Source organism: Pelophylax lessonae, assembly GCF_965119305.1.
Source record: "Pelophylax lessonae genome assembly, chromosome: 4".
NCBI lineage: Eukaryota > Metazoa > Chordata > Amphibia > Anura > Ranidae > Pelophylax > Pelophylax lessonae.
In genome coordinates, this window is record NC_138771.1 from 447,911,446 (window position 1) to 447,937,386 (window position 25,941).

The 25,941-nt window shown below is 43.1% G+C and overlaps 1 protein-coding gene across 1 annotated transcript in view; it reads left to right on the forward strand.

The window, feature by feature from the left end:
- LOC309553784 (E3 ubiquitin-protein ligase RNF213-like) overlaps positions 1–25,941 on the forward strand; it is a 678,906-nt gene that overhangs the window by 20,494 nt on the left and 632,471 nt on the right. The window contains exon 6 of the mRNA XM_082255197.1: positions 23,211–23,467. Coding sequence (XP_082111323.1) covers positions 23,211–23,467 — 257 coding nt within the window. The remainder of the gene's footprint in view (positions 1–23,210; positions 23,468–25,941) is intronic.

Here is a 25,941-nt window from a genome sequence, read left to right on the forward strand (position 1 = left end):
CGCCTCCATCATGGTGTCTCAGGCTGTGGCAGACTGGACCAAGGTTCTTAGGCACACCCTCGTGGCTGACTCTGCCCCCACTACTACTTTGGGGATGGTGGACCAGATTAGTCAGGCGGTTATGTATCTGTGTGACGCGGCCTTAGACCGCATGCCTGTCTGGTGTCGCGGTGCTCAACTGTCGCCTGGTTTGGCTGAAGAGCTGGTCGGCTGATCAGACTTCCAGGAAGACGGTGTCTGACATCCCTTAAGCGAGGATTCGTCTTTTTTGGGGAATCCCTGGACGAATTGGTTAAAGGAGTCACTGGGGGCAAGAGCACACTGCTGCCCCAGAATCCTAAGGGTACATTTTTCCGTGGTAAGTGGGGCCCTTCCTTTAAACCGAACCAGGGGTCCTTTCGTGCTTTCAAAGCACAGGACAAGGGGAAACCCTTTAAAGGCCATGGCGGCCAGAGGAAGCCTTGGGCGGGCAAGTCAAAGGCCGCCCAGGCTGGAGCGGCGGCCTAGTCCGCCTCGACCTGAAGGGACGCCCTCACCCGTTCCAGGGGTGGGGGGACGTCTGCGCGGTTTTCTCGAACCTTGGCTGCTCCGGATTCCGGACAGGTGGGTTCAGGAAATCATTCGATCGAGTCCTTTCGCGGCCAGTGGACAGGTTCTTTCCCTCAAATCTTCATTTGACCCCAGATCGTTTGCAAGATCTTCTTCGGGCGGTTTCTCAATCTTCTCGCCCAGGGGGGGTGATCGTCCCAGTACCACATCGGGACAGATTTCAGGGGTTTTACTCAAATCTGTTCACTGTGCCCAGAAAGGATGGCAAGGTGCGTCCAATTCTGGACTTGAAAGCTCTAAATCGCTTCGTGCGCGTTCAAAAATTCTGCATGGAATCGCTCCGCTCGGTGGTAGCCTCCTTGAGCCCAGGAGATTTCCTGGCTTCTATCGACCTCAAGGATGCGTATTTACACATCCCCTTATTCGAGGGTCGTCAAAGGTACCTCCGATTTGCAATGGCGGAGGCACACCATCGGTTTGTGGCGTTACCTTTCTGTCTCGCTTCGGCTCCGAGGGTGTTTACATAAGTGCTGGCTCCTGTTTTGGCCCTGTTACGGGCACAGGGCATTGCAATCTTGGGATATCTGGATGATCTCCTGTTAAGGTCGAGTGCCAGTCAGAGCCTACTGCGCGATCTCTCCACTACAGTTCAGACGTCGACTTTGGCTCCTTCGGTTCATCTCCCCTATTTGGGGATGGTCCTGGACTCCGCCCAAGCAAAGGTTTTTCTACCGGAGTACAAGCTCCAGACCCTGCAGGATGAGGTCAGGTCCCTCAGGGACAGCGAGTCCTCGTCGCTCCGGACCTGTATGCGGTCCCTGGGGTTGATGGTGTCGGCCTTCGAGGCTATCCCGTTTGCACAGTTTCACACGCAGTGTCTCCAAGCGGAGATACTGGCCAGATGGGACAGGCTTCCTCAGTCCTTGGACTTGAGGGTGCCTTTGAGTCGCCAAACCAGAGTGGATCTTCTGTGGTGGCTCCAGTCTCCGGCCGTAGCGGAGGGGAAGTCCTTGCGGCCGTTGCTGTGGACGGTGATTACCACGGATGCCAGCCTGTCGGGCTGGGGTGGCGTTCTGGGCACTCTGTCTGCCCAGGGCACTTGGTCAGTGGAGGAATCCTCCCTGCCGATAAACATCTTGGAACTGAGAGCGATCAGGCTGTGCCTGCTCCATTGGTCGGATCATCTTCGGGGCCGCCCTGTTTGGGTGCAGACGGACAATGCCACTGCGGTGGCTTACATCAATCACCAAGGGGGCACCAGGAGTGCCCGGGCGGCCCAGGAAGTGACCAGAATTCTGTCTTGTCCCGAGACACATGTCCCGGCGATTTTGGCAGTTCACATTCCGGGTGTGGAGAATTGGCATGCCGATTATCTGAGCTGCCAGACCCTGTACCAGGGGGAATGGTCCCTGCACCCGGAGGTGTTTCAAATGTTGTGTGCGAAATGGGGATCCCCAGATGTGGATCTGTTCGCGTCCCGGCTAAACAACAAGCTGGGAAGGTTTGTGGCAAGAACGTGCGATCCTCTGGCAGACGCCTCAGATGTACTGGTGGTGCCTTGGCACCGGTATCGTCTGATATATGCCTTTCCCCCGATTCAGTTGTTGTCCAGGTTCCTTCGCAGGTTGGTCTTGGAACCGAAGTTGGTGATTCTGGTGGCCCTGGAGTGGCCGCGCCGGTCCTGGTACGCGGACATCATTCAACTGGCCGTCGAGCCTCCATGGCGGCTACCATTATGAGACGATCTACTGTCTCAGGGACCGATCTTCCATCCTGCTTTACAGTCGTTGGCTTTAACGGCATGGCTGTTGAAAGCCAGGTCCTGAGAGACAGGGGTCTCTCATCGGAGGTCATTCCTACTCTGCTCAAGGCTAGGAAGGCCTTGTCTGGTAAGATCTATTACTGTATCTGGAAGGCTTATTTTGCCTGGTGTAAATCCAGGGGCTTCCCTCCTCACTCCTCGGTGGCGAAGGTATAGGCTTTCCTCCAAACTGGTGTGGACCAGCGCCTTGCGCTGACCATGATTAAGGGCCAGATATCTGCACTGGCTGTCCTTTTTCAGCGCCCCTTGGTGCCAAAATCTTTGATTCGCACCTTTATTCAAGGTGTTGCGTCATTTGGCCCCTCCTCGGAGGGCGCCTTTACCTCCTTGGGACTTGAACTTGGTTCTGTCCGTCTTGCAACGTCATCCCTTTGAAAACATCAGGGAGATTTCTTTGCCTCTGCTGTCGCAAAAGGTTGCCTTTCTAGTGGCGATTACTTCTTCCCGCAGAGTGTCGGCCCTGTCCTGCTGCTCCCCTTACCTGGTGGTTCATAGGGATAAGGTGGTCTTGCGACCTAACCAGTCCTTCCTTCCTAAGGTGGTTTCTGATTTTCACCTTAATGAGGACATTGTTTTGCCTTCGCTCTGTGCGAATCCGAAGCATCCTAAGGAGTTTGCTTTACATTCCTTGGATGTTGTCCGGGCGATCAGGGTTTACCTGTCGTCCACTGAATCCTTTAGGAAGTCGGATTCTCTTTTTTTGTCCTTCCTGAGGGACCTCGGAAGGGTATGGCTGCGTCTGCGGCAACCATTTCTAAATGGATCAGACAGACGATTGTACAGGCCTATTCACTTAGGGTCCGGGCTCTGCCCTTCCCTGTCAAGGCGCACTCTACCAGAGTGGTGAGTGTGTCCTGGGCCTTCCGGCATCAGGCTTCGGTGGTCCAGGTGTGCAAGGCTACGACTTGGTCGTCAGTGCACACCTTTTCCAAATTTTACAAACCTGATGTTCTGGCATCAGCTGATGCCTCCTTTGGCCGCAAAGTTCTCTGTGCGGCAGTGCCTTAAGTGGACCCTGGTTTTGCGGGTCCCTGGCTGTTGGGGTTGTTTTTCCCCTTGTTTATTTGCTTTCCTGGGTTGTTGCTCCAGTTGAGCCTTTTTTGTTACCCAGAGGATTTACCTTTCTGTTCGGGTAAGGTTCCTTTCTCTGACTTGGGTGCTGCGTTGCCTTTGTGACGGTTACGTTCCTACCCCTCATGTCTACACTGCTTTGGGACATCCCATTGGTGAAGACTGAATGAGCGGGCGGTGACTGTCAGAGGGCATAAGAGAAAACTGAATTTTTGTAAAATCTTACCGTAAAATTCCTTTCTCTGAGTCCTCTGACAGTCGCTGCCCCCGCCCCTCTATTGGGGTTCTTTTGGACTTTAACTGCTTGCTACCAAACTGAGTTGGGAATGCTGATAGCAGAGGGGTATTGGACCAGTGGGACAGCCCCCATAGGTGTGTCTATGTAAATTACTTTGTTTTTAACAAGCCTTATGCTTAGCTTGCTCCTATGGATAAAAGGTCAAAACCCATTGGTGAAGACTGAATGAGTGGGCGGCGACTGTCAGAGGACTCAGAGAAAGGAATTTTACAGGAAGATTTTACAAAAATTCAGTTTTCTCACCAGGATTTACCAAACACAACCTCAGGTGCCTTACATTTAGCGTTAAAATCCACTTTGTAGACTTCACATCTCAAAATTCAATCCTTGACGTCGGTAATCTTAATAATCAAATGTGACCAAAACCTGTATACTCCAGCTGTGGAAACAGCCCTCTCCACCTTCTAAATGTGGTACACCCAATTGAATGATATTCTTTATATGGAAGATCTTTCAACCACCTTACATAACTCAGAGGCAAAGTTTAGAACAATAGCAAATTATAGGAAGGCGCCTGGCCCTTTTTTAAAGATATGTCTGAACCTGCTGCCCTTTTAATTGTAAAAACAATATAAAATATGGGACGTAGATGAAAAAGGCGCTGGTGATCTTTTATATTTACTGGAATAAAACTAGTTCAGGGTAACAAGTGTATTAAATATGTATTAAAAGTGCTTGTTAGTGAATTATTATAATTAAAGGTAATAGATATATTTTAAAGTGCACAACTCAAATTTAAAAAATATTTCTGTTGCTTATTGATAAATAAATATATGTATAAATAATTATATATAAATAAATAGATGAATAAATATATTGTACATGCAACAAGTGAATCACTTATATAAATATATAATATTCCGTGCAACAAGCAAATAAAAGTGCTTAATAGTGCGTGCATAAAAAACTCATCAAATATAAGCAACTAAATTCATGCTCTCCAGTGAAAAAATATTAATTGTATAACAAGTGTCTCTGTAATTCGTGCAAAAAGTATGCTCCTTAAAGTGCTTCAGGTGGTGGGGTGTGACACACGTGGCCTCTTACCAGCTTCCAATGAGTCACAATGACTCCCAACGCCTGTGATCCCTTTAATTGGGTGGATCAGACCTCTCCTCGATATCTTTTGGGATGGATATCTGCTCCTACATTAGGCATGTATGGACCATAAGTCCGCATAAAGATAAAAAGAAAGCCTCCAATAGTGAAATATTGTATGCTTTATTTGAAAATAAAAAGGTATACAGTTGGTCCCTTACTCTTAGTTGTGCCCTCCTGGCACTGGGCAATTCGGCAGTACACAAAAAATTTTCAGTAGTGGGGAATCGTATCCGAGGATCTGCAGCTTCCTCTTAGTTTTTCCTCTCACTGTGCTGTGTGCGGCGGTCGGCGAGCGTCCCTGCCTCTGCTACGAATGCCTGTATGTTTTGCTTCCGGGTTTGTCAGTAACCACAATGCATTTCGCATCTGTGCGTCATCAGGCGGCTACTGTTCCCCGGGATCTCTTTCCTTAAGTGTCACGGACCTTCTTTTGATTGGCTATAACTCAGTATATTATCGACATCTTGTTTACAGTTCATTTTCAACTAACACTTTTTGCCAATTATTCCTTTATTTTAATACTGGCAGTCTATATGGGGATTTTTTAAATTTTATTTCAATGTACTCGGATTTATGCTGCATATCCGTCGTATACGTTCCCCTCACTCACATATATCATACAATTTTCATAACAATTCATAAAAAACTATTAAATTTCTCACAATCCATTAACATACAGTATAAAACTTTATTAGTTATCAAAATTTATTAAAAAATTATTAAAATTATCTTTTTGTTTTTAGCTTTATTTAAAACCATAGTATGGACTAGTTTCTTATATTTATAGCGCCATCTAGTGGAAATTTTTAGGAATCAAGATTAATTAGGTTCTAATATAGGAATCTTTTCCAATATTTATAATAGGACGGCTCTAAAAATATTTTTAAAATTGTTTTAAAATATATAAATAAATATAAACATGTTGTACAAAGTATTGGATAGTATTACTAATAAAAAATTAAAATTTATTTAAAATAGCTAAAATGTCAAGGGATATATATATAAAAGGAGATGGATTTATTTCTGAATATCTAAAAAATTCTATTATTAAAAATTATTAAGAAAACAATTTAGATCTATGTCCGCATTTAGCCCCAAGGGTTTTAATGTTTTTAACCGATGTATCCAGACGGTTTCATTCTGTGATATTTTCTTCCGCATGTCTGCGCCTCTCCAATGATTGAATATTTTATCAATCCCACAAAACCAAAGGAGGGAAGGATCCTGGTTGTGGTATAGTCTGAAATGATTGGATAGGCTGTGCTTTTTGAAACCTTTTTTAATATTATCGACATGTTCTCCTATCCTTGTTGCTAAAGTGCGAGTAGTGCGTCCAATGTATTTAAGTCCACAGGGGCAAATGCACATATATGTAACGAATTTGGTGTCGCAGGTAATAAATTGTTTTATCTCAAACTCTCGGTTGTCTGAAGAGAAAAACTTATGTTCTATTCTCTTCTTAAATTTGCTTATCCTGCAGGCTTTACATCTTCTGCATCTATAGAAACCATTTTTTGCAAAGAACATTTGTTGTCTTTTTGGTGGATCCGGAACATTTTTTGCTAGCATATTACGTAATCCCGGAGCCCTTTTGTAGATAAATTTAGGGTGTTTGGGGAGTAATGTTTTCAACGTGTCATCCCTTAGTAATATGTGCCAATTTCTCTTTATACACTTCTCAACTTCTTTATATTGTGTATTAAACCCCGTAATGAAAGCCAGTTCGAAGTTCGATTTTCCTTTTTTCTTCTTTTTCTTCTTCAAAAGATCTTCTCTCTTTACTTCGGATATTTTCTTCTGGGTTTGTTTCAATTCTTTCTCTTTATAGCCTTTTTCTTTAAATCTTTCTATTAGTTTGTCTGTCTGTATATTGTAATCTTTCAGATCTGTACAGTTCCTTCTTATCCGGGTGAATTGTCCCTTGGGTATTGCCTGTATCCATGCCGGATGGTGGCAACTCCTTTTGGAGATATATCCATTTGTGTCCACCTTTTTAAAGAAGGTTCTAGTATTTAAAGTGCCGTTGTGCTTGTATATCTCCAGATCTAAAAATTGTATTGTATTCTTATCTGTGTTTCCTGTGAATTTTATCTGGTATTTATTTTTATTCATTTTTTTAAAAAATTGTTCAAGAGACTCTTGGGATCCTTCCCACACAACCAAGATATCGTCCAGATACCGACGATAGTATCTCAGTTGTTGTGGGAATTTTGAGTAGATTTCTTCTTCTTCCCATTTGGCTAAGAATATATTCGCTACACTAGGAGCATAACGTGCTCCCATCGCTACACCTTTTATTTGGTTGTAATACTCATTCTTATACCAAAAATGATGGTTTGACATTGCCATATTTAGGCCTTCCAATAAGAATTCTCTTTGTGTGTCTTTCAAATTTGTGTAATTTTCTAAAGCCCATTTTGTAGCGTTTAATGCATCCTTCTGTTTAATATTCGTATAAAGTGATTCTACATCAATTGATGCCAGTATCGTTTTTTCGGTGATATTTATACTTTCTAGTGACACTATTGTTTCCTTGGTGTCCTTTAAAAAGGATCTTCCAATCGCTGCTATCGGCTGAAAAAATGTGTCCAAATATTCACCAATCCTGGCGTATAAAGATTCAATGCCACTAATTATTGGCCTTCCCGGTGGCTGTTGTAGATTCTTATGGATCTTCGGAATTTGGTAGATCACCGGCATGCGTGGGGCTTTTATATTCAGATATTTTCCTTCCTTTTTATTGAGGAGGCCTTTTTTTAGTCCTTTGTTGATCCACTGTACCATTTTTGCTTTCAACTTGTTAGTTGGGTTTCCAGATAGTTTCACATATGTTTCTTGGTCATTTACAATACGGTCTAATTCTTTGATATAGTCCTCTTTGGTGAGGATCACCAAGCCCCCTCCTTTATCAGCTGATCTGATAATAATATTTTTCCTTTTTTCCAAACTTCTAATAGCTTCCCAGATTTCTTTCGTATTTCTAGTAGGTTTTCTTTTCAGCATTTGTACTTCTTTTTGGACAATATTCCTAAAAACTTGGATATATTGGTAAGTACTAGATTTGGGGTTGAATATTGATTTGTTCCGGAGTTGGGTATGTTGGTATTCTAGTTCTTCTTCTTCTCCTATCCCTTTTTTATGTTGTTCTGCAAAAAATTTTTTAATGTTCAATTTGCGTGTAAATTTTTCTAGATCTATAAATGTTTCAAAATGGTCTAAAGATTTGGCAGGGGCAAATTTCAAACCTTCTTGTAGTATGTTCATTTCAGATGTTGTCAGTTCCACCCCTGCTAAGTTAAAAATCCCTTGTTCTAGCCGTCCCTTTTTCGTTTTCTTTCTCCCTCCTCTACATCCTCTTTTCTTGCGTTTTCCCGCATGTTGGCCCAGTAGTTGTCTTTCCAGGATCTCTCTTCCCCCTGTTGCTTATGTTGTCCTGAGGGCCCTGGCTTTTGTCCATCTTGAGGATGTGGGTATATATACTGTCCCGAGGGTCCTGGTTTTTGGCCATCGGAGGGGTGTGGATAATTATATTGATTATTCCTGTAATCTTGATATGAGGGAAGTCGTTCTCTTTCCGTGACACTTAAGGAAAGAGATCCCGGGGAACAGTAGCCGCCTGATGACGCACAGATGCGAAATGCATTGTGGTTACTGACAAACCCGGAAGCAAAACATACAGGCATTCGTAGCAGAGGCAGGGACGCTCGCCGACCGCCGCACACAGCACAGTGAGAGGAAAAACTAAGAGGAAGCTGCAGATCCTCGGATACGATTCCCCACTACTGAAAATTTTTTGTGTACTGCCGAATTGCCCAGTGCCAGGAGGGCACAACTAAGAGTAAGGGACCAACTGTATACCTTTTTATTTTCAAATAAAGCATACAATATTTCACTATTGGAGGCTTTCTTTTTATCTTTATGCGGACTTATGGTCCATACATGCCTAATGTAGGAGCAGATATCCATCCCAAAAGATATCGAGGAGAGGTCTGATCCACCCAATTAAAGGGATCACAGGCGTTGGGAGTCATTGTGACTCATTGGAAGCTGGTAAGAGGCCACGTGTGTCACACCCCACCACCTGAAGCACTTTAAGGAGCATACTTTTTGCACGAATTACAGAGACACTTGTTATACAATTAATATTTTTTCACTGGAGAGCATGAATTTAGTTGCTTATATTTGATGAGTTTTTTATGCACGCACTATTAAGCACTTTTATTTGCTTGTTGCACGGAATATTATATATTTATATAAGTGATTCACTTGTTGCATGTACAATATATTTATTCATCTATTTATTTATATATAATTATTTATACATATATTTATTTATCAATAAGCAACAGAAATATTTTTTAAATTTGAGTTGTGCACTTTAAAATATATCTATTACCTTTAATTATAATAATTCACTAACAAGCACTTTTAATACATATTTAATACACTTGTTACCCTGAACTAGTTTTATTCCAGTAAATATAAAAGATCACCAGCGCCTTTTTCATCTACGTCCCATATTTTATATTGTTTTTACAATTAAAAGGGCAGCAGGTTCAGACATATCTTTAAAAAAGGGCCAGGCGCCTTCCTATAATTTGCTATTGATTTATTGGGTACTTATTAAGCACCTATTGAATGGCAGCCGGCTCAAAATCAACTGGAACAATGGATGTTTTTAATCTATTAAAAGAGAGAACCTACAACTCCAGTGAGATCTTTCAACAAAGATCAATTAATGAAGTAAATATGTCACAACATTTTAAACAACTTCAATATAACCTAGAAAGGCAAATCAGGACCTGGTGGGACATTACCACCTTTGATAGGTATATTGAAGAGGATATCACTCCCAGACGATTAAGATGGGATGTGAATCCTAATGATGGAATAGAGGACAAAACCTCTATGGAGGAATGGTTTAAATTCTTTAATAGCAAAGAAAAACAACTAATGGAACTCTTAATAAAGAGAAGGAAAACCAAATTAACCATTATAGAATCAAAGATACAGAGTATTAAAGAAAAATTAGCTCCACTTAATGACACACAAGAGTATAAAGATAAAATTATAATGATGCAAAAACATATAGCACAATATGATATTGAAATAAAAAGGAAAAAAATTAAAAAATATCAGCGGGATATTGAGGACTATAAAAAAGGCTCAGTTTATAAATGGCAAGAGATGATTGGCGCCAATTCTAGGGAATCATCTCCAGAAAGAGAACAGACTAACACTGAAGTAAGATATAATCTTATGAAAGATTTTAGGGTAACACCCCATAGCAACTTACGGAGAGAGGAGATGACCCCCACTATTTGTGAGGATGATGAGGGAGACACTACAGTGAATACTATTCTGGTTCCCACCAGTAATAGATTTTCACCCCTAGGAGATAGAGAAGAATTTTCCACTCCCAGATATGTGGACTACCCAAAAGCAAGGGAAAACCATAATTATGAACGGAGAAATCCGAACTCTACACCTTACGCTCCGCAGCATACTTTCCAACCACCTCAATTCAAACCTGTGAGAGGTAGAGGTAGGGGGAGAGGAAGAGGACGCGGAAGAGGGAGAGGATACAGAAAAAATAATAACTACCAATATGATAACTATAACAATTATCAACAATCCAGAGGAGGAGAAAGACCACCATCTTATAGAAATGACCAAGAATACTACAACTACCCTCCAGAGGGATCAAGACAGGAATCTTCAGGAACATATAGAGAAAGAGAACGACTTCCCTCATATCAAGATTACAGGAATAATCAATATAATTATCCACACCCCTCCGATGGCCAAAAACCAGGACCCTCGGGACAGTATATATACCCACATCCTCAAGATGGACAAAAGCCAGGGCCCTCAGGACAACATAAGCAACAGGGGGAAGAGAGATCCTGGAAAGACAACTACTGGGCCAACATGCGGGAAAACGCAAGAAAAGAGGATGTAGAGGAGGGAGAAAGAAAACGAAAAAGGGACGGCTAGAACAAGGGATTTTTAACTTAGCAGGGGTGGAACTGACAACATCTGAAATGAACATACTACAAGAAGGTTTGAAATTTGCCCCTGCCAAATCTTTAGACCATTTTGAAACATTTATAGATCTAGAAAAATTTACACGCAAATTGAACATTAAAAAATTTTTTGCAGAACAACATAAAAAAGGGATAGGAGAAGAAGAAGAACTAGAATACCAACATACCCAACTCCGGAACAAATCAATATTCAACCCCAAATCTAGTACTTACCAATATATCCAAGTTTTTAGGAATATTGTCCAAAAAGAAGTACAAATGCTGAAAAGAAAACCTACTAGAAATACGAAAGAAATCTGGGAAGCTATTAGAAGTTTGGAAAAAAGGAAAAATATTATTATCAGATCAGCTGATAAAGGAGGGGGCTTGGTGATCCTCACCAAAGAGGACTATATCAAAGAATTAGACCGTATTGTAAATGACCAAGAAACATATGGGAAACTATCTGGAAACCCAACTAACAAGTTGAAAGCAAAAATGGTACAGTGGATCAACAAAGGACTAAAAAAAGGCCTCCTCAATAAAAAGGAAGGAAAATATCTGAATATAAAAGCCCCACGCATGCCGGTGATCTACCAAATTCCGAAGATCCATAAGAATCTACAACAGCCACCGGGAAGGCCAATAATTAGTGGCATTGAATCTTTATACGCCAGGATTGGTGAATATTTGGACACATTTTTTCAGCCGATAGCAGCGATTGGAAGATCCTTTTTAAAGGACACCAAGGAAACAATAGTGTCACTAGAAAGTATAAATATCACCGAAAAAACGATACTGGCATCAATTGATGTAGAATCACTTTATACGAATATTAAACAGAAGGATGCATTAAACGCTACAAAATGGGCTTTAGAAAATTACACAAATTTGAAAGACACACAAAGAGAATTCTTATTGGAAGGCCTAAATATGGCAATGTCAAACCATCATTTTTGGTATAAGAATGAGTATTACAACCAAATAAAAGGTGTAGCGATGGGAGCACGTTATGCTCCTAGTGTAGCGAATATATTCTTAGCCAAATGGGAAGAAGAAGAAATCTACTCAAAATTCCCACAACAACTGAGATACTATCGTCGGTATCTGGACGATATCTTGGTTGTGTGGGAAGGATCCCAAGAGTCTCTTGAACAATTTTTTAAAAAAATGAATAAAAATAAATACCAGATAAAATTCACAGGAAACACAGATAAGAATACAATACAATTTTTAGATCTGGAGATATACAAGCACAACGGCACTTTAAATACTAGAACCTTCTTTAAAAAGGTGGACACAAATGGATATATCTCCAAAAGGAGTTGCCACCATCCGGCATGGATACAGGCAATACCCAAGGGACAATTCACCCGGATAAGAAGGAACTGTACAGATCTGAAAGATTACAATATACAGACAGACAAACTAATAGAAAGATTTAAAGAAAAAGGCTATAAAGAGAAAGAATTGAAACAAACCCAGAAGAAAATATCCGAAGTAAAGAGAGAAGATCTTTTGAAGAAGAAAAAGAAGAAAAAAGGAAAATCGAACTTCGAACTGGCTTTCATTACGGGGTTTAATACACAATATAAAGAAGTTGAGAAGTGTATAAAGAGAAATTGGCACATATTACTAAGGGATGACACGTTGAAAACATTACTCCCCAAACACCCTAAATTTATCTACAAAAGGGCTCCGGGATTACGTAATATGCTAGCAAAAAATGTTCCGGATCCACCAAAAAGACAACAAATGTTCTTTGCAAAAAATGGTTTCTATAGATGCAGAAGATGTAAAGCCTGCAGGATAAGCAAATTTAAGAAGAGAATAGAACATAAGTTTTTCTCTTCAGACAACCGAGAGTTTGAGATAAAACAATTTATTACCTGCGACACCAAATTCGTTACATATATGTGCATTTGCCCCTGTGGACTTAAATACATTGGACGCACTACTCGCACTTTAGCAACAAGGATAGGAGAACATGTCGATAATATTAAAAAAGGTTTCAAAAAGCACAGCCTATCCAATCATTTCAGACTATACCACAACCAGGATCCTTCCCTCCTTTGGTTTTGTGGGATTGATAAAATATTCAATCATTGGAGAAGCGCAGACATGCGGAAGAAAATATCACAGAATGAAACCGTCTGGATACATCGGTTAAAAACATTAAAACCCTTGGGGCTAAATGCGGACATAGATCTAAATTGTTTTCTTAATAATTTTTAATAATAGAATTTTTTAGATATTCAGAAATAAATCCATCTCCTTTTATATATATATCCCTTGACATTTTAGCTATTTTAAATAAATTTTAATTTTTTATTAGTAATACTATCCAATACTTTGTACAACATGTTTATATTTATTTATATATTTTAAAACAATTTTAAAAATATTTTTAGAGCCGTCCTATTATAAATATTGGAAAAGATTCCTATATTAGAACCTAATTAATCTTGATTCCTAAAAATTTCCACTAGATGGCGCTATAAATATAAGAAACTAGTCCATACTATGGTTTTAAATAAAGCTAAAAACAAAAAGATAATTTTAATAATTTTTTAATAAATTTTGATAACTAATAAAGTTTTATACTGTATGTTAATGGATTGTGAGAAATTTAATAGTTTTTTATGAATTGTTATGAAAATTGTATGATATATGTGAGTGAGGGGAACGTATACGACGGATATGCAGCATAAATCCGAGTACATTGAAATAAAATTTAAAAAATCCCCATATAGACTGCCAGTATTAAAATAAAGGAATAATTGGCAAAAAGTGTTAGTTGAAAATGAACTGTAAACAAGATGTCGATAATATACTGAGTTATAGCCAATCAAAAGAAGGTCCGTGACACTTAAGGAAAGAGATCCCGGGGAACAGTAGCCGCCTGATGACGCACAGATGCGAAATGCATTGTGGTTACTGACAAACCCGGAAGCAAAACATACAGGCATTCGTAGCAGAGGCAGGGACGCTCGCCGACCGCCGCACACAGCACAGTGAGAGGAAAAACTAAGAGGAAGCTGCAGATCCTCGGATACGATTCCCCACTACTGAAAATTTTTTGTGTACTGCCGAATTGCCCAGTGCCAGGAGGGCACAACTAAGAGTAAGGGACCAACTGTATACCTTTTTATTTTCAAATAAAGCATACAATATTTCACTATTGGAGGCTTTCTTTTTATCTTTATGCGGACTTATGGTCCATACATGCCTAATGTAGGAGCAGATATCCATCCCAAAAGATATCGAGGAGAGGTCTGATCCACCCAATTAAAGGGATCACAGGCGTTGGGAGTCATTGTGACTCATTGGAAGCTGGTAAGAGGCCACGTGTGTCACACCCCACCACCTGAAGCACTTTAAGGAGCATACTTTTTGCACGAATTACAGAGACACTTGTTATACAATTAATATTTTTTCACTGGAGAGCATGAATTTAGTTGCTTATATTTGATGAGTTTTTTATGCACGCACTATTAAGCACTTTTATTTGCTTGTTGCACGGAATATTATATATTTATATAAGTGATTCACTTGTTGCATGTACAATATATTTATTCATCTATTTATTTATATATAATTATTTATACATATATTTATTTATCAATAAGCAACAGAAATATTTTTTAAATTTGAGTTGTGCACTTTAAAATATATCTATTACCTTTAATTATAATAATTCACTAACAAGCACTTTTAATACATATTTAATACACTTGTTACCCTGAACTAGTTTTATTCCAGTAAATATAAAAGATCACCAGCGCCTTTTTCATCTACGTCCCAAAGTTTAGAACAACTTCGAGATCTTGGCGGTACAACCATGGACCAATACTTACAAGTTAGAGCTCAAAATTCTGGTTCTTCAACCTGATATAATTAATTTGGTGACCAGAATGATTAGCTCATATATGATTGAGTGGTTTTCAGTGAGGGACATCTTTTGCTTCTTGCTCTTAGCCCACATTCTTCCTACCTTCCACTCCTCCTTTTCCTCCTTTATTTGATTTTCTTGATCTTTGTATTTCATATACCCTTCTACTGGTTCTTTCTGATTACTCCACACTTAATACTACCTCCACCTTCCTTTTTTGGCAGCTTTTGTTATTTTAGATCAGCTAGTTATGAGGGTTGATGGTTGAGGAAGCGACGACATAGTGAACTTGCACACAGTTTTCTCTTAGCCGGTTGAGTTGGTGGCATTAATGGGTATTTTGTCTGGGTTCTTAATATTTGCATTCGTATAACCCTACGATTGTTCTTACTTTATGGAAAATATGTATTGGTGTTTTATATTATGTTTGTATTTTATTCACTGTCAAGTGTTGATGTAAAGCACTGAATAAAGACGTGAAAGATTTTCCCTTCTGGCTGGCTTGGTGTTTTTTCCCTCCCTCCCTGGTCCTGCTGAGGGTGCTGTGTGAGGTACTTGTGGTACCTGGGGGGTTTTGGGAGGGGCTCCATAGCGGTGTGTGGTCTCCCTAGGGTCCCCTGTGGTCCAGACCACGTGTGTACGCTTAGTTTGGTGCTGTTTTAGTGCGGCCGATTTTTTAATTGAGGGCCGGTCACTGGGCTCTGTGTGTGGGCAGCAGCCATGTCATGTATACTGCCTTGCTGCCGCCATCTTAGGTGCGATCTTAGGTAAGGGCACATGCCTATTAAGGGCAAGCGGCCATCTTGCCAGTGCTTTTTTACATAGAGTTTCATTAGGCAGCATTTTATTGTGGCTCCAGGGCTAGGCCTCTAAGGGCGTGAGGCATTTTTCTGCCAAAACTGTTATTTTTCTTGTGGATTTTGCATTTTCTGAAGGAGCTCTTTTAAATAATGCAGGCTGCGGTGGGGTTTCGTCGGAACCACCAATTTAAAGGGTCAGCGTCCCATTTATTTTATCCTGGCTTTCTGGACTCCCAGACCAAAAATTCCCCCGCAGGCCTGGTGGGGCCTTCGGGTATTCCTGAAGCCTCTTCCCTGGTCTCCGTTTTCTTCTGCTCTTGCGCTTTTTTTGCATCCATGGTGGATCTGTGGAGTGCTCTTTTTAAAAAAAAATAAAAAATTATTTCGTTTTTTGTTAAAATTAACGGCCTATGCCTTCCCAGTCCTTGAACTCCGAGCCTGAATGGTTGCCACGGACGATGTCCCTCCTGTGGGGTCCATGTCCTCCGCTTGTGAGGAGGAGGGGGTGGAAGAATCTTCCTCCTTGGTAGCGCAGGGACGCGCAGCCATAAGCTATCCTCATTAGCGCCATTAAGGAAACTCTCCATCTTGACGATGAGTCCTCTCAGTCAAGGGCTGCTTTCGGGTTCCGAAGTGCCCAGACGTCGGGTCAGGTTTCCCTGCCCTGTGAATTTTCACAAATTGGTGCATGACCGGTGACATCACATTACACATATGCTGGTGGTGCCTGAGCGTCTTTTCCCACCGCTATCCCTTTTTAGGTGACCGTGAACAGATGTTGGACGGTGTCCCCTTACGTGGACCACACTGTCTCTGGGCTGACTAAATCCACCTCGATGCCAGTTCACAGACCTGGCTGATAGGAGCGTTGAGGCGCTTTCCTGTTTTCACCTGTATTTCCCGCAGTGATGGCCTCTCCGGCTCTCCCGGCATGGGCCAGGGTGCTTCGGAGCACCCTGGTGGCGGAGTCGACCTATCGGACTGCCTTTGACTTGGTGGTTTGGGTTACCCGAACAGGGATGTACCTGTGTGACACAGCCTTGGACGAGGCTCCGTTGGTCGCTCGGTTGTCTGCGGTCGGGGTCGCGATCCGCCGCCTTCTTTTTGGCTCATTAGCTGGTCGGCTGATCACGCTTCTAGACAGACAGTGTCTGATATTCCTTGTTGGTGAGTGGTCCTTTCGGGAACACTCGGGCTGAGTTGATCAAGGGGCTTACGGGGGTCTACTCGGTTGCCCCCGGTCGCTAGGGGTAGGTTCTCCCGCGCTGGGCGGGGGCCTTCCTTAATAGCTCAGTGTGGGTCCTTTTGTGCCTTAGGGGCGCAGGACAAGTGCTTCAAGCCCTCCGGTGGTCACAAGAAGCCATGGTCGGGTGAGACAAAGGCCGGTCAGCCTGGCTCGGCGGCCCGGTCCACCTCAGCGGCCCGGTCCACCTCTTCCTGCAGGGATGCCCTCACCCATCTTAGGGGTGGGGGGACGTCAGTGTTGCTTTTAGGTACCCTGGTTGTCCAGTATTCTGGACAGGGGGGTTTCGCGAGTTGCTTCTTTTCAGGGTACAAGATCGGTTTTCGATCTCGCCCCATGGACAGGTTTTTCCTGTCGGCTCTCCAGCTGCCTCCTGCTCTTCTCAGGGGTCTTATGGGGGTGGTGCATGTTCTGCTCGCCCACGTAGTATTTGTGCCCGTGTCTTCACGGGACAGGTTTCGCCGTTTCTTCTTCCATCCTGTTCACTGTCCCCCTTCCATCCTGTTCACTGTCCCCAGAACAGGGGGCACGGTGCATCTGCTTCGGGGCTTGCAATCTCTGACCCGCTTTTTGCGGGTGCTGGAGTTGTGGATGGAATTCCTCAATGCCGGTAGTGGCGTCATTGGGTCCAGGGGACTTCCTGGCCTCCCATCACCTTGCTGGATGTGTGGCTACATGTCCCTATCTACAAGGGTTCTCAGAGATGTCTCCGCTTCGTGGTGGCAGGGGCTGCGTTTAAAGGAGATTGCGTACTCGTTTATCTGGCCGACCTCCTGTTCAGGTCGAGCTTATGTGCATCCTTGTTGAGTTTTCTTACCGTGCCGGTTTCAGACACTCCGGGAGTTCGGGTGGAACATCCCATTTTCATTAGTCGGCACGGACTCCTTCAGGTCGTTTTTCAGTTCCTGGAGATGGTACTGGACTCAGCTCAGTCGCAAGTTTTTTTTCTTCCAGTGCACAAACCCCGGCCCCTGAGGGACGAAATCGGATCCCTCAAGGTTAAGGATCCCTCCTCTTTGCGGACCTTTGTGCGGTCTCTGGGTCTGATGGTTGTCGGCTTTCGCAGCTGTCCTGTTTGCGCGATTTCACAAAAGGACCCTGCCTGCGGGGATTCTGGCCAGGTGAGGCAGAACGCTTCGGTCATTGGTCAAGTAGTTTCTCTGTACCACCGGCTGCGGTCGGATCTTTTGTGGTGGCTCTGGTCGCCGACCCTGACACAGGGCCAGTCCTTTCGGCCTCTGCTGTGGATGGTCTTCACCACGGATTACAGCCTGTCGGGCTGGGGAGTAGTCCTGGGCACGCCTTGTGCCCGGGGTTGTGGTCGGCGGTGGGGGCTTTGTCTGTTTCCGTTGGTTATCTCAACTTCAGGGGTGTCCGGTTCCAGTACAGATGGACGACGCCACGGCTGTGGTTTTTATCAATCACCAAGGGGGCACACAGAGTGCCCGGGCGGCCGGGGAAGTGGCCGTGCTCCTGTCTTGGGCTGCATTGCGCATTCCTGTGTTTTCGGCTGTTCCCATTCTGGGTGTGGAAAATTGGCAGGCGGACTGTCTGAGTCTTCTGACCTTGGACCAGGGAGTCTGGTCCCTGCATCCGGAGGTGTTTCACCTCCTGTGTGCCCGGTGGGGGACTCCGGACGTGGATCTGTTCACGCCTGTCTCGACTATGGGGTGGGGAAGTTTGTGGCCGGACCTCGCGATCCTCTGGCGGACGCCACGGATGCGTTAGGGGTGCCTTTGGCACCGGTATCGGCTGTTGTATGCCTTCCCTCCGGTTCGACTGTTATCCAGGTTCTTCCGCAGGTTGGCATTGGAATGGATGTCAGTCTTTCTGGTAGCCCCAGACTGGCCACGTCGGTCCTGGTACGCGGACATCGTTCAGATGGTCGTCGGGCCTCCCTGGCGGCTTCCGCTGTGGGACATTTTTCTGTCTCGAGGGCCGATCTCCCTTCCTGCTTTGCAGTCTCTGGCTTTAACGGCGTGGCTGTTGGAAGCCAGGTCTTGAGGGGTAGGTGTCCTCCACAGGCGGTCATCCCTACACTATTGAAGGCTCGTAACGCTACCTTTGGGAAGATTTCTCGTCGCACCTGGAGAGTGTATATGCCTTGTTCGGATCGCATGTGTTCCATCCTCGCTCCTTGTCGGTGGCGAAAGTTTTTGGCCTTCCTGCAGAAAAGAGTGGATCAGCGTTTGGCGCTGAACACGATCGAGGGTCAGTTGTCGGCTTTGGCCGTCTTTTTCCACATCCCTTGGCATCATATTCTTTGCTTCGCACTTTCATCATAAGGGTGCGGCATCTGGCTCCTCCGAGGAAGGCTCCTTTGCCTCCCCGGGGCCTGCATTTGGTGTTGTCTGCATTATTACTACCTCCCTTTGAGAACATCAGAGTTTTTTTCTGTTGTTTTTCTGGTGGCTATCGCGTTTGCTCGCAGAGTGTCTACATTGGCGGCTTTGTCTTGCCGTTCTCCTTATCTGGTGTTTCATAGGGATAAGTGGTTCTGCGACCCAATCAGTCTTTTATTTTCAAGGTGGTTTCTTCATTCCACCTCCACAAGGATATCGCGCTGCCTTCGCTTTGTGCGAAGCCCGAGCATCTCCAGGAGATGGGTTTACATTCCTTGGATGTGATCCGGGCGGTCAGGGTTTACCTGGCTGCCGTGGCATCTGTTCGGCAGTCTAATTCCCTGTTTGTTCTTCCTGAGGGACCTCGGAAGGGCTCGGCCGCGTCCGTGACTACCGTTTCTCCGTTGATCAGGCTGACCTTTTGTTCAGGCCTCTTCCATCAAGGATAAAATAGAAAAAACAACTGCGCTAATCCAACCAAAGTATATGTGTGAAGCAGCGACTTCAAGTGTGACCAATACCCCAAAGAACAATAATAAATACAAGTCGCGCTGAAAATGATCAAACCTTTAGATGAAAAATGTATTTCATGCAGTGAAAATTAATAAATAAATTGTCCATTAAGTCCGTGAAGAACCAAATATGATGAACGTGGCTGGGGATATCCGTGTAGATGAAAGTCTTACCTGAAATCAGTAAAAAATGTGCCAAATGATCGCATCGACTCCAGAGATTCAGCAGAGGCTATACACGATAGATGTCACAATCTCAAACGATCCCCTCAATGATAATGTTGTATGTGGAAAAAAAATTATAACGCCATAGCGTAAAACCAAAATAACAGATGGGAAAAAGATATTGCACTCAATGTATAAGTGTAACACCAAAACTTCAGTGATAATAAAGTGCTCATAAAAAATTGGAAAAGTGAATTAACATGAAATCCGAGTGTTATGGTGAGGGGTAGGTGAGACGTCCACCACCAAGACAGACCAATAAGATACTCCTTACCAAATATAAAAAGTGACAGGCTAAATGATAAATCCAGACACCTCCACTGATAGGAATCCTCAACACCAACACTAAATATTCTTACCAGATGATGGTATAAAATAGGCGGATATTGATGGTAGATGTATGCAGAGGACTGAAGACCAGATCTCATATACCAGCCAATAGGGGCTCAGGATTTGAGAACGATGCAGACAAGTTTTCAACCATAAAATGAAAGAAGGGGCGCCATAGCATACAAGATTTATTGTAAAAAGAAGAATCACACTTACAATATTAGATGAACACTAGGCAAGGGAGAGAAGAAACAGCCGCCGGCCGGACGGCTCTGCTCGTCCGTACTTCCTGAATGCTGGTGAGGGTGACTTCAGCACGCCGTGACCCCGATTTATTCATTTTCACTGCATGAAATACATTTTTCATCTAAATGTTTGACTTCCATCAAGGGTCAGGTTCCTCCTTTCCCTGTAAAGGCCCTTTCTACTGGAGCCGTCAGCGTCTCTTCCATCTTTCGCCATCAGGCTGCTCTGGCTCAGGTGTGCATAGCGGTGACCTGGTCGTCTGTGCACTCTTTCACAAAATTCTCAAGAATTGATATTTTGGCATCCTCGGATGCTTTCCTTGGCCGCAAGTTTTGAGGTGCGGCGGTTGTTTGCAGAGACATATTTTTTTCTCGGTTTCTTTCTTTGGGTGTTTTTTGTTACCTTTTCAGTTGGTTTCATCTTCCCACCCCTCACACCTGCACTGCTTTGGGACGTCCCAATAGCGAAAGCTTATATGGATCGACGGCGACTGTCAGAGGACGTAAGAGAAAATAGAATTTTTGTAAGAACTTACCGTAAAATTCTTTTTTCTGAGTCCTCTGACAGTCGTCGCCCCCGCACCTCTGGTTTTTTGGATCTGGGGTTTTTTTCCTTCCGCTACTGCTTGCTACAAACTGAGGACCAGCTGTAACTGGATCTGGGATAATGGCTGGGGAGGGCCCCCTAGAGGTGTGTCTAAGTATAGAAAAGTTTTCCATTAACATTTCTATCTGCCTAGCTTACTTCTGCAGAGGGCACCATTACACAATAGTGAAGGCTTATATGGATCGGCGGCGACTGTCAGAGGACTCAGAGAAAATAATTTTACGGTAACTTCTTACAAAAATTCTATTTTTTTGGATTCTTCCTTCACTTTCAGTCCCAGTGACAATACTCACCAGGGCAAACAGAGTAAATCTAATGGGGACCCAGGCAGCAATAAAATCCCAGCAGGGACTCTACCCATCACCACCTTATACAAAAGAAAATATTGGCTTATGGCAGCCCATACAATAGTCATTTATTTTTTTTTGTTAAACCAGCAGGTTAAATTAAAAAAAAATAAGTAAATAAAATGACCCTATTCTAAGTGGATGGGGCAATCACACTGGGCCACGCTTTGAATGAAGCCATATCCTCAAATTCAGCCAGGAAGTCCTCAATATGTATGAAATTAGCTGCACAGATCATTCCTTTATTACCATGGGCAACAGCATTCATCTTTGCAGTCACAGACACACAGTTCTCCAGAAAATTTCTTCGGCGTACTTTCTCTTTAAGATTGTGAGACCATACACCTCTAGCTGCTCACACAACAAAGCACAAACAGACAGTCTATAGCAAATCATTGTTTTAGGCATGTGAGGATCAAATATTGCGCCTTTTCTGCCCCCCACATTCCTCCACTAATTATGGCACGTTGGGGAATTTGTAGCTCATTGGTAGCACCAAACCGTGAGTTTACTCCACGCAGGAAAACATTTTTAGGGCTTTTTCTGCCCACTTTTATTTAAAAGTAACACAAAAGTTCACATGGATGTCTTCCCTTGCAGGGGGTTTTCAACATCAAGGTGATAAGGAAAAATAACATTCAGTCCCATGTTTTTTTTAGGCAGCTTTACTGCTCAACTTTGGTGGATTTGGCCTTCCTGACCATCAAACACATCCAGTGCTTTTGCATACCCTCTGTGACCTTTGTGCAGCATCCCCGCTGTTCCGTCTGTCCCAGACTGTCTCACTCACAAGCTCGTGCCTCAGTTTGTTCTTTCTTGGACAATATGGTACAACCTGCATCTCTCAGGGCTCCCGTCGCACACTGTCTCCCTTGGCAGGGTGTGGCCACTAGCTCTAAGATGAATGCAGCACACACCTGCATTAGTGTGCTTGCTACCCAGAAAACCTGGCCCAGACTGTCATATTAAACATGGCACAATAGCTATACCTGAAAAAGGGGCCAGCCTGAAGTGATCTATCAGGACTTAAAGTATATGTTTTCTCACCTTGTAAAACAACCCTTTCAGTGTAAAATAGAAATAAAAAGACAAAACCTTTTATGTATAGCTATAAATCACTTTTTTTTTTATCGGTGACCATATAATCTCTGTTCTCAGCTGCGTAAGGAGCTTAGAGAGCTGGGGGTGGAGAAACAGCAGGACACCAATCTTCCAGGTGAATGGCTTTGCATGAAGGGCATGTCAGGACAAGTCTGATCATTGGAGAAGAGCAGGCTGAGTTCTCAGCACAGCTAGAAAACTGACCACACTGTGCTCTCATGCCCAGTGTGGTCAGTTTTTTTTAAAATAGGAAAGCAGAAGGACTGGCAGGAACACCAGGGATTTTACACAAAGGAAGCAATACAAAGAGAGCAGGAACAGGATACTTTTTTCATACAAGTACATGGTACAGCAGGCACATATCAGAAATATGAAATGTTGGGTTTACATATTCTTTAACTTTCTGACTAAAGTTTCACTTTAGTAGAATTAATGGCATCTGTGCATGTCTGCCGAAAGACATCGTGTTTTCACACGCGTTCCCACACTTCACCTGGTGTGAACAAGCCCTCACAGGTTAGTCAGTCAACATATATGTATTTCAACTCTATATTTAGCGGTTTGATTTAACATGATTTTTCCATCTTAGCACTAAGGTTCTTTTTTTTTTTTTTTTATATATATATTAAATGAGTGACAAACAAAGGGTCTTTGTTTTTATTGAAAACCAATAGTGTTTTTTTTTTCTCTAAAACCTAGGTAAATAACCTACTCTTGAACATTCTCAGTAAAATCTGTGAACCTTTCTTGGGTACGAGGAAACTGCAAGAAGATGACATCAAAAACCAATTGATGGCTGGATTGGTCTGTGTGCTCGTAGTAGAAAACTTTAATATTGCTGTTGAGAGAGACAGTATTGTAAATATATGCAGAGTTTTGTGTTTGGATGAGATGTCAAGAGAAAAGATGAATGAGGAACTTATGAAAGCAAAACATACATTCTGTAGAATTGAAGGGTAAGTGTTACAAGTATTTACTCAAAAATCAACTGATGGTTTGTAGCCCTTATGTTATAGCAATAATAACAAAAAAATGTTATAGCAATAATAACAAAAAAATGTAAAAGGTGTAAAAAATAAAATAATAAAAAAAAAAAAAAAAAAAAACGTTAAAAAGCATTCCTATTGCCCAGTCCATCTATGCTAACTCAAACATTTGCATCTAATGTGTATGTAAACAGCCATTGCACCTCACATATTATGCATCCCTTCAAACGTCCGAGTGAGAGCAATAATTCTAGGTCCCTTATTTGCAGTTTACTCTAAACTGATGAGCGGTTAATGCATTTTGCCTATTTTGGGTATAGTAATATCTTAATCATACAGTACAGGACACGGGCTGGATATTCACTGACCATGGATTATAGGCTGCTACCTTCTGGTAATTGGGTGCTGATAAAAACTTTGCAGGGCTTACCCCCTAGGCATACTCCTAAAACCCCACTGTCCTACGTTTTTTGCTTCTGTCCTTAGGTGATGGACCTTTTTGGATTTTCTACATTTAACTTGCTTTGTTTAGTTTCCCTTTATTTTATTTTTGGTTCTTCAATGAACTTTTAACTGCCTCCTACTATAACAGTTAAAGCGGAGTTCCGGGCACAAAAACGATATTTTTTTTTTTTGTGCCCGTCCGCTAGTTCTGCATAACCTGAAAAGGAATTGGATAGTTAGGTTTTTTTTTTTTTTTTCTTAAAACTCACCTTGTAATTGAAGATCGTAAATACTCACCTCAGGGTACTTCCTCCCTCAGCGCCGCGGCTCCACTGTCACTTCCTGTCTCGCGATGATTCCTGGGAGCTGAACGTCATCGCTCCCAGGAATCAATGCGACGGCACCGGCCCCGCTCGTCACTTCCGGGCGACGCCGCATTCCCCTGCTAAACAGCTTCTGGGCATGCCCAGAAGCTGTTTAGGAATGCAGCGCCGCACCGGAAGTGACGAGAGGGGCCGGTGCAGGCACATTCTGGGACAAGAAGACGCGGAAGAAGACACAGAAGAGGACCGCGCCGGCTTCAGCTGCCCACAAGAGAGATGGAAACGCTGTGGAAGAAATTTTATAAGTAAGTATTTCTTCTAAAAGGTAAGTGCGAACCGGGACAGATCTGAGGCTAGCCATTGTGGAATGTGCTAGCCCTGACTGTCCCGGGGGTATGTTTGTTAAAAAATGACTTCTGTGCCCGGAACTCCGCTTTAAAGCAGTACATCAACATCAGTATAGCCTTTGTGATACCTTGGGAACTGTACCTGGACTCCATGCTGTGGGAGTGGCTTGTAATGTAGCTTTTGAATCCTGATTGGGCGCTCACCTTGGCACTGAGTACAATTATTCTATTTAGCCTTTGGGTGCTATAAAGGTCCAGGGCCATGGTCTAATCCCCTGTTCCCACTCTGAAGTCTCTTAAGAGGTATGCCTATTGTGACCGGTGAAATCAGTATCAACATAGGGAAATGTAAGACAAGCTGGTCCTGTTATCGGACTGATACTGTAGATTTACAATAAGTATAAGGATTAGTGTCTCCATTACTTTTACACTTAAGTGTCCCTGGAATAGTATTTGTTTTTCCGTAAAACTGTCAGTAAGCTGGGAATGTGTTTGAGGTTAGTAACTTATCTGGGGTTTCAAACATGGCAGTAAACATTCTACTCACACCACAGGTACACTGTTCCACCACTTCTGCCCTAAGCCCTTATAAGGTACTTAGGCACTTCTTTCACTTTTGCCGTAAGGACATCACTACGGGATGGTCAAAACCTGGGTTGCTATATAGCCTTCCATGAACATACTTTTCTCATATCTTTACCTTATAGGGTAATACCCTCGCTGATAGCAATGGTGAAAATCAGGCACAAGGGAACTTCTACAAGAATTCTGACAAACACTTGCTCTCCTGAAGGATTGCAAGACACTCAAACCACTCAAGAGTGGCAATGTTTTCTCTTTACTGAAGCAGGACCCTTTCACCGGTCTTTACATACGGTACTAGCTGTATCTCATATATGCAACAAGCAGCCAATTTGACCATAGCACATTTTTCTGCAGCTATGACAGTCCTTCTCAGGGAGCTAAAGGCCTTAATTCAGCCATCATTGTCCTGAGCTTAAAAGCACCAGTCTTCTTCTTCATGCCCACCTTCTCTACCTGAGTCAGATGTAAATCTACCAGCTCTTGGAGTGGTAGAAACAGTGGAGAGTGAAGAGGAGCCAGAGAAAGTGCCAAAGGAGGCCATTGAAGATTTTGCAGCCCCAGGCTCCTTTACCCCTGATACTATGGCTTCACACAGAATCTATTCCAATGGGAGACACGCTCACATTGGCTGTATGTAAAGGCCTTTGCATAGTTGCACTTGATTCTCCTTTGATTGGCCATGCCCCTCTAGGTACTATGAGTCCTGCAGAGTCTAAAAAGACATTCCCCATTCATAAGCAAATAG